The sequence below is a fragment of the Musca domestica genome, unplaced genomic scaffold (assembly GCF_030504385.1).
Source record: "Musca domestica strain aabys unplaced genomic scaffold, Musca_domestica.polishedcontigs.V.1.1 31, whole genome shotgun sequence".
Taxonomy (NCBI): Eukaryota; Metazoa; Arthropoda; class Insecta; order Diptera; family Muscidae; genus Musca; species Musca domestica.
This window is the reverse complement of record NW_026712309.1, coordinates 909,784-919,692: the sequence shown is the minus strand read 5'-3', so window position 1 is coordinate 919,692 and position 9,909 is coordinate 909,784. Positions and strand designations below refer to the sequence as shown.

The following is a 9,909-nucleotide window of genomic DNA, read 5'->3' as shown; positions in this document are numbered from 1 at the left end:
TGACGATTGTGTCTGGAGTATTTTGGAAAGCAAAGTTGGCACTAAAAAATACCAAAGTGTCGATCACTTCAAGCAAGCGCTTCGCCGGAAATGGTCCAAAATATCGCAGAGCAACATTCGGGCAGCGTGTGACGGTTTCATTGGCCGCTTGAAGGCCATAATTCGTACCAAAGGTGTCCAATTCGAACAAAACAATTATTATTCTAAAATTTGATGGTATTTCCGACATTTTTTGCTTTCATTCAATAATATTAAAAAAATGTAAAAATTATGGCGAATGGCTTTTGTAACGCCCAAAAGTCATGCTTTCGTTTTTGGGGTACATTATTATTTTAAATACCATTTTTACTTACGTATGTTATATACATCAACTATGAATTATATTTTTTGTTTGAAAATGAATTAAAATATTTAAGTTATGAATTAAACTAACAGCTACTCAGGGTCATGTAATTTAAATGTATTTGAATATTAACGGTCACACAGGTCCCCTAGTAGAAAGAAGTATACTTAAAATACAACATTGGAACCCCTGGTGGCAAATGGCGGAACTACGCAAAACTGTCAGATTGGGATCAGCTGCTGTCATGAGAAAACAACAATCGTTGTCCAGCCAAAAAGGTATAAAAGGAGACGCATTTCACACAATCGAGATCAGTCTTCTGTTGATGGCTGGTAAGTCAAGTGTGATTGGGAGGAAGAAAAGGCGCGCAACCTCGGTTGAATTGAGTCTTAGTAAGCCAAACAATAAGCCTTGACTATTTGTGGTGACTGGACTGGACTGAACGCAGGGTCAAGTGAGGGTTGTAGCAATACTCCCTATTCTTCGGGCTGCGTTGACGGCGACTGAACGCAGGGTCAAGTGAGGGTTGTAGCAATACTCCCTATTCTTCGGGCTGCGTTGACGGCGACTGAACGCAGGGTCAAGTGAGGGTTGTAGCAATACTCCCTATTCTTCGGGCTGCGTTGACGGCGACTGAACGCAGGGTCGAGTGAGGGTTGTAGCAATACTCCCTATTCTTCGGGCTGCGTTGACGGCGACTGAACGCAGGGTCAAGTGAGGGTTGTAGCAATACTCCCTATTCTTCGGGCTGCGTTGACGGCGACTGAACGCAGGGTCAAGTGAGGGTTGTAGCAATACTCCCTATTCTTCGGGCTGCGTTGACGGCGACTGAACGCAGGGTCAAGTGAGGGTTGTAGCAATACTCCCTATTCTTCGGGCTGCGTTGACGGCGACTGAACGCAGGGTCGAGTGAGGGCTGTAGCAATACTCCCTATTCTTCGGGCTGCGTTGACGGCGACTGACGTACTCATCGGGCTGCTGCTGTGCCAAAGCTGCCGCCACCCGATTCGTCGTGCGCGTATTCATCGGGCCGCCGCTGTGCCAAGCTGCCGCCACTACTACTCGCCGCTGACGTATTCATCGGGCCGCCGCTGTGCCAAAGCCGCCGCCACCCTATTCGCCGCTCGCCTATTCATCGGGCCGCCGCTGTGCCAAAGCCGCCGCTGTGCCAAGCTGCCGCCACTACTATTCGTCGCTCGCCTATTCATCGGGCCGCCGCTGTGCCAAGCTGCCGCCACTCTATTCGTCGCTCGCCTATTCATCGGGCCGCCGCTGTGCCAAGCTGCCACCACTGCTACCCGTTTATTAACATTTCGACTGAACTTTGTGATTTAGTGTTCTTCGTAAAACGTTCTGAACGTGATTTTATTGTGTTTAGTGTAGTGTTAGTGTTATTTAAGGAAATAAATTTATAACGTTTTAAGAAAATATTTTTGCTTCGCTCTCTCTCTCTTTATGTCCTAACAAATAAATTTTTGTGACGACTCTGGCCCCCGCTGAACCTACCCCAGCTTCAAAGTGAAAACACGTCGTCACAATGGCGCCCGAGCAGGGACCATAAAAGAGAGAAAGAATAAATAAATGAGTGAACAATAATTAGACAAATACAGATGAAAACCCAGTGAAAAAAAAACAGTTAAAAAAAAAAAAAAAAAAAAAAAAAAAAAAAAATGTCAAACGAAAAGACAATGTTGAAGGTCTCCTGGGCCTATATGCTAAAGCAAGAAGACTTGGTAACATATCTTACTGAATTCAATCTTGATCCAGTTGGAAAAGTGGACGATCTCCGAAAAAGATGGGCTAAATTTCTCCACAACGACCATGAAGCCGATGTATACAGACGGCTTATAGAGTTGCAGAACAAACATGAAAGTACCAGTCCGACCAAATCGCCGACATTGCGAGCCGTCACAAAACAACCCCTTATAACCGTAACACCGTGTGGAGCAGAAGCAATAGTATTATCCCCAATAAAAACAGAGTACGCCCTTCCCCACATTTCCGCGGAAAGGTCACATGGAGAGTCAAGCACAGGGGTAACAAACGATCAAAAAGTACAGAAGATGTCGCCAACAAACCCCGAATATGGATTTCAAAAAGATTCTCCGCCCAAGCCATCCAATAATTCGTCGTTACTCGTAATTCTCGACCAAATCCGAAAATGGAATATTACTTTTGAAAATGGAATGGACCCTATTGGATTCGTAGAACGTGTAGAAGAAATGGCTGAAATGTACATCGTGGAAGTGAATCAAATAATTAAAGTAATGCCAGAGTTGTTACGAGGTAAAGCTTTAATCTGGCTAAGGAACAACAACCGACACTGGACTACCTGGAACGAATTTAAGAGTGATTTTCTGAAATTCTTTTTGCCACCGAGATACTTTGAGAAATTGGAGGATGAAATTAGGAGAAGGATACAGCGTAATAAGGAGCCGTTTAAGGAATATGTACTCTCTATACAGCATCTTATGCAGCACACCAATATGACCGAAGAACAAAAATTGGAACGAATTTTTAGAAACGCGCATTCGGATTATCAATGGTACATTCGCCGTAAAGACTTTACCACACTTTCGGAATTGATCTCCTTGGCAGACGAACTCGAAAGCATACCAAATAATTCTCGGTCAGAACAGCCTCGAAATCAACAAAACTATAATCGACGTGCGGACAACTCTAGAAATAACCTGTATTGCACCAATCAAGGTGACCAAGTGCTAAACGAAAGCTCATCCAATCCAGAAACGCAGCAGGATGAACCCCCGGCAAAGAAGAGTAACCAGAATGTTACATCATTGCAATGTGAAGAATATCGCCTTACTGCAACTGTCTTAATAGAGGGGAAAGCTATTAAAGCAACTGTCGACACTGGTGCCACTAGCTGTTTTATAAAAAGAGAATTTGCGGAAAAAATCAAGAAAAGGTTTACTTATTCACGGCATGAGGCAAATGTTATCCTCGCAGACGGCACCACGGTGAACATCACAAGATCAACAGTGTTACCTGTTACATTTGGAAACCAAAGCTCAGATGTTACATTTCTCATCATGCCGCAATTCAAGGAAAACATCATATTGGGATTGGAATTTCTAAAACAGTTCCACACGACCATTCACTGCGCCGGTATAAGTGTCAAATTAAGTAAGCCAACCACCTCAACGGAGCATTGTACCGTGGCTATAGGAGAGGAAACCCCATCAAAAGAGGTAATAGATACAATGACAGCTACGAATAATGTATCCCCCAGACCTAAATTCTTAAACGATGAATTGAGTAAAACGCAATGTGAGATCGTTGAAAATTTTCTGGCACAGGAACTCCCTAAGTTCCAACAATTAAATGGCCTATCGTCAATAGCTGAACATAAGATTGTAATGACCGACGATCGACCCATTAAATTAAGATATGCTCCGCGAAATCCTGCAATGCAAGCCGTGATTAATGCCGAAGTGAGAAAGCTCGAAGAACGAGGATGTATAGAGCCGTCTACAAGCCCATACTGTTTCCCCATCACATTAGTCAGAAAGAAAAATGGGAATTGGAGAACTTGTATGGATTTTCGCCAATTGAATAAACGTTCTGTTCCAGATGCCTACCCTTTACCCCGCATCGACACAATACTGAATCGACTACGGGATGCCAAATACGTGAGTAGCCTGGACCTTAAAGACGGATATTGGCAAATACCTATGGCGAAGGAGAGCAGAAAATACACGGCCTTTGCGGTAGCTGGTAAAGGTCTATATCAGTGGAAAGTGATGCCTTTCGGTTTGCATTCAGCACCGGCAACCTTCCAACGGGCATTAGATAGTGTGATTGGGCCTGAAATGGACCCCCACGCTTTTGCATACCTTGACGATATCATCGTCATTGGAAAAACGTTTGAGGAACACTTGCGGAACTTGAGAGAAGTGTTCAGAAGATTGCGATCAGCTAACCTGAGAATAAACATTGAGAAATGCGAATTTTTCAGAAAAGAAACGAAGTATTTAGGCCATGTTGTGAGTAGCGAGGGAATAAAGACGGATCCAGATAAAGTTGCCGCAATAGTGGAAATGAAACCTCCAACATCGGTAAAGGAGGTACGAAGATTTCTTGGAGTAGCATCTTGGTACCGAAGATTTGTCCCACAGTTTGCAACAATTTCACAACCATTGACTAGTCTTCTTAAAAAGGGAAAACATTGGAAATGGGGTCCCGAACAACAAGAAGCATTCTCAGACCTAAAAGCAAAGTTAACTGAAGCCCCCGTTCTGGCTTGTCCGGATTTCACAAAGACGTTCATATTGCAAACTGATGCCAGCAACTATGGCCTTGGAGCAGTTCTAACACAGGAGTTAGATAACGTGGAACGTGTCATAGCCTACGCCAGCAGACATTTAAAACAGGCTGAAAAGAACTACTCAGCGACTGAAAGGGAATGTCTAGCCATACTGTGGGGCATCAGACACATGAGACCCTATTTAGAGGGTTACCAGTTTATAGTTATTACCGATCATTTGGCCCTAAAATGGTTAAATTCTATTGAAAGCCCTACAGGTCGACTCGCACGTTGGGCTCTCGAGCTACAGCAATATAATTTTTTGATCAGATACCGTAGAGGAAAACAGAACGTTGTGGCAGATGCGCTTTCGAGAACACCTTTGGAAACGGTAGACCTAGCCACAGTAAAATATGACACCAGTCCGTGCCCATGGCTAGAAAAGTTGAAGGAAACCATAACCAAGAATCCGAAGAAGTATCCAGACTATACAATCATTGAGGGAAATGTTTATCGACATTTTCCCAAGCAAATAAACGATGAAGATTGCACACCATGGAAGCTGTGTGTGCCCACCGGATCAAGGATTCAGGTCCTTAGAGAAAATCATGACAGTGTCACCGGAGGTCATTTGGGAGTGCGAAAGACTAGCAACAAGGTGGCGAACCGATATTTTTGGCCTGGTATGTTCCAGGACATCAAACGTTATGTCCAGCAGTGCGAATGTTGCCAAAAATATAAAGTCAGCCAACAGAAACCAGCAGGGGAAATGTTGATAAGAATCCCGGAGGAACCATGGGCCACTATTTGTGCGGACTTCGTAGGACCCCTACCGCGATCTAAGCACGGTAACTCAATGCTACTCGTTATTATGGATAGATTCTCAAAATGGACGGAGTTGGTTCCATTGCGGAAGGCTACGACAGAGGGATTAATAAAGGCATGCAGAGAAAGAATTATTTCTAGATATGGGGTTCCAAAAATATTGATAACCGATAACGGAACCCAATTCACTAGCAACCAATTCGAAAAATTCCTAGCAGAAATGGGTATAAAGCATCAACTTACGGCTCCTTACACCCCGCAAGAGAACCCTACTGAAAGGACAAATCGGACAGTGAAAACAATGATAGCACAAGTTTCGAAACAACATAATACATGGGACGATATGCTGCCCGAAATAATGTTAGCCATAAACACTAGTGCATCAGAATCCACTGGATATTCGCCGGCATACCTGACACAAGGAAGAGAACCGCGACTGCCCCAGGCATTATATGATCAGCTCACAACAGGAACTGGTGCTAGAATAGTCTTACCAGAAGACCGTGCCCAGGAGTTGAAAGAAATATTTAAGATAGTGCGTCGAAACTTGGCAAAAGCATCTCAAAACCAGCGGAGACAGTACAACCTTAGACGACGAGTTTGGAAACCAAAGATTGGGGAGCAAGTTCTAGTTCGTCTACATCCTCAGTCGAAGGCCGTCGAAAATTTCGCCGCCAAACTAGCGCCCAAATACGGAGGGCCGTTTGTCGTACAAAAATTCCAATCTCCAGTAATCGTTGTAGTCCGAGGAAAAGACAACATCACCCGCGTCGCGCACTTAAGTGAAATTAAGCCTTTTTATGAAGAACAAAATTAAATTGTAGACATAGAAGTAGAATGTTGATTGTAGTTCCACTTACGTTTATGTGATGCCATTTCATTATAATTTCTTATTTTATTTTTAGACATTAAATTGACAATACCCAAACTAATCAGTGTCCTAATATAAGCCCATACTTCAAAGACCATCGCAATTCTCAAAATTTCAACATCACGATGGAGCAAGATAGCCCCAACACGAAAAAATTCAAACGGGCGAAGGAGAAATTTCGAGCTCATCTGGAACAAGTCGAGGCTCAAAGGCGAAGGACAATATTTTTAGACGAAGGTCCTAGTACCAGCCGAAAGAGGAGAACAAATCAATACCGTAAGCCCAATCCAAGAAAGGGTAGCAGTCAATCCTCATCGCCCCAGCACCAAATATTTTACCGAATGTGCAGCACAACCCCGAATGACGTTCCACAGCAAAAGTGTAACACGACCGAAAACAACAGCGACGATATCGATGAAACTGACTCTTTGAACGAGGAAACCCAGCCTAGTAGTGACGTCCCGCGTACACCAACCTACGCCCCGTGTTTTGGTTCGCCAAATAGCTTTAAGCCGGCTTCCGATGTGCTCTCAACACCCACTTCAAGGTGCTCAGAAATGCCTGTTACACCGGGTAAAGAATGGTGTCGTGACTCAGATGACGCATCAACTCTTCCTCGGCCCAATATGGAGGAGTCGGGTGAATCTCAATCAAATTTCGAAATGGATGAAGAATGTCGGCGTATGTTTTACGGTTACTTAGAAACCGCAGTGACTCGGCGAGCACAGTCACCCTTATCCTCGAATAATTCCTCGCTGGATGAGTCGGATAACGAAGATCAACGTTCCTCGTCTCCGCCAAAAAGGTATGGTCTGGGATTTGTCCGTCAGAAAGATAGCCAATACAAATATCTCGGATTTCGCTGTTATGAGAGAACAGTTACTGTGCAGCTTTTGGTCCCCGACTCCGGGGAAAATCCAATATATGAAATAACCAACCCACCGCCGGATAATCATCGTACGCCCTCACCCACACCCGCGATAGGGGAAGAGATCAACACCGAAGATATCCATTCAATATCCAACACCTCACACAAACATGAGGAGGTTCCTACTTCATCCTCACATGCTTTCGCACATTTAGAAGAAGACTCCAGATCGACCGCAAGTAGTTTTGTGACAGTTTCCGAAGATCCTAGTTCTGAGTGGTGGACCCAATGGCAGACGCTGGTTGGTGTTCCTCCATCATCACCGCTATATAACATAACCGAACAAGCAAATCTGTTGCATAGTGATGACGTACAAATTCCATCGCAATCCAATGCTGCCGTCATATCGGACGATCACAGGTCCCCCAACGTGAAGGAAGATAAATCATTACCAGGAACGCCGGGACACGTTGTCGAACTGTCATCACCATCGATGTCTTCCCGATCGTCATCCTCATCCTCATCAGCCTCGTCGTCTTTATCGTCATCCTCATCCTCATCAGCCTCGTCGTCTTCATCATCATCCACAAGCCAAACGATGACACCTCATCAGCCAACATTGTGTAGCAGTCAACCTTCCATCGATGAAGTGTTTATACCCAGTAAGGAGAATAATAGCACACCAAGTACAATCAAATTGCCAGTCACTGAAATCCCAACTGAGTCAACGCCATCGTCCTCGACAGACAATCCCGTGAACGATAACACATTTCTCGAACTGCCAAATTATCCCGAAAACCTACAAATCCGTATCGAGAAGTTTAAAAACAATTGGAAAAAGGGACACAAACTGAAGCGAATTGTTAAACAAGATGGCAAGCAGTACCGCATAATAATATCAGCAGACGGGGTAGTGAAGGTATCTCTCCGAACTTCTGCAATTGGTCTCTAACATACCTTCCTATTCGACCGAGATATAGTCGAACCAAAGTGCCCATGTCGGAGAAATAAAAGGTTACATAACACCCTAGGGCTTCCTGGCTATTGAAACCCAATAGCAATAGAGAAAGCAAATCAAGGAATCAAAAATCAGAGGGAGGAAGAGATGCCATGTAACGCCCAAAAGTCATGCTTTCGTTTTTGGGGTACATTATTATTTTAAATACCATTTTTACTTACGTATGTTATATACATCAACTATGAATTATATTTTTTGTTTGAAAATGAATTAAAATATTTAAGTTATGAATTAAACTAACAGCTACTCAGGGTCATGTAATTTAAATGTATTTGAATATTAACGGTCACACAGGTCCCCTAGTAGAAAGAAGTATACTTAAAATACAACATTGGAACCCCTGGTGGCAAATGGCGGAACTACGCAAAACTGTCAGATTGGGATCAGCTGCTGTCATGAGAAAACAACAATCGTTGTCCAGCCAAAAAGGTATAAAAGGAGACGCATTTCACACAATCGAGATCAGTCTTCTGTTGATGGCTGGTAAGTCAAGTGTGATTGGGAGGAAGAAAAGGCGCGCAACCTCGGTTGAATTGAGTCTTAGTAAGCCAAACAATAAGCCTTGACTATTTGTGGTGACTGGACTGGACTGAACGCAGGGTCAAGTGAGGGTTGTAGCAATACTCCCTATTCTTCGGGCTGCGTTGACGGCGACTGAACGCAGGGTCAAGTGAGGGTTGTAGCAATACTCCCTATTCTTCGGGCTGCGTTGACGGCGACTGAACGCAGGGTCAAGTGAGGGTTGTAGCAATACTCCCTATTCTTCGGGCTGCGTTGACGGCGACTGAACGCAGGGTCGAGTGAGGGTTGTAGCAATACTCCCTATTCTTCGGGCTGCGTTGACGGCGACTGAACGCAGGGTCAAGTGAGGGTTGTAGCAATACTCCCTATTCTTCGGGCTGCGTTGACGGCGACTGAACGCAGGGTCAAGTGAGGGTTGTAGCAATACTCCCTATTCTTCGGGCTGCGTTGACGGCGACTGAACGCAGGGTCAAGTGAGGGTTGTAGCAATACTCCCTATTCTTCGGGCTGCGTTGACGGCGACTGAACGCAGGGTCGAGTGAGGGCTGTAGCAATACTCCCTATTCTTCGGGCTGCGTTGACGGCGACTGACGTACTCATCGGGCTGCTGCTGTGCCAAAGCTGCCGCCACCCGATTCGTCGTGCGCGTATTCATCGGGCCGCCGCTGTGCCAAGCTGCCGCCACTACTACTCGCCGCTGACGTATTCATCGGGCCGCCGCTGTGCCAAAGCCGCCGCCACCCTATTCGCCGCTCGCCTATTCATCGGGCCGCCGCTGTGCCAAAGCCGCCGCCACCCTATTCGTCGCTCGCCTATTCATCGGGCCGCCGCTGTGCCAAGCTGCCGCCACTACTATTCGTCGCTCGCCTATTCATCGGGCCGCCGCTGTGCCAAGCTGCCGCCACTCTATTCGTCGCTCGCCTATTCATCGGGCCGCCGCTGTGCCAAGCTGCCACCACTGCTACCCGTTTATTAACATTTCGACTGAACTTTGTGATTTAGTGTTCTTCGTAAAACGTTCTGAACGTGATTTTATTGTGTTTAGTGTAGTGTTAGTGTTATTTAAGGAAATAAATTTATAACGTTTTAAGAAAATATTTTTGCTTCGCTCTCTCTCTCTTTATGTCCTAACAAATAAATTTTTGTGACGACTCTGGCCCCCGCTGAACCTACCCCAGCTTCAAAGTGAAAACACGTC

The 9,909-nt window shown here is 45.0% G+C and overlaps 1 protein-coding gene across 3 annotated transcripts; it reads left to right on the top strand.

Moving 5' to 3' along the window:
- The first annotated feature begins 308 nt into the window (after nt 1-308).
- Nucleotides 309-9,909, top strand: LOC131803591 (uncharacterized protein DDB_G0271670-like). 3 transcript variants are annotated; one of them, XM_059124978.1, is made up of 2 exons: nt 309-735; nt 6,338-8,425. In XM_059124978.1, exon 2 carries the CDS (start codon nt 6,429-6,431, stop codon nt 8,121-8,123), a length of 1,695 nt encoding a protein of 564 aa, XP_058980961.1. In that variant the 5' UTR covers nt 309-735; nt 6,338-6,428; the 3' UTR covers nt 8,124-8,425. The 3 variants fall into 3 exon arrangements, 2 of the variants coding, with proteins under 2 accessions (XP_058980961.1, XP_058980960.1); XM_059124977.1 differs by lacking the exon at nt 309-735 and adding an exon at nt 3,429-3,552; XR_009342675.1 differs by lacking the exon at nt 309-735 and adding an exon at nt 8,484-9,909 and having other exon boundaries at nt 5,988-8,350.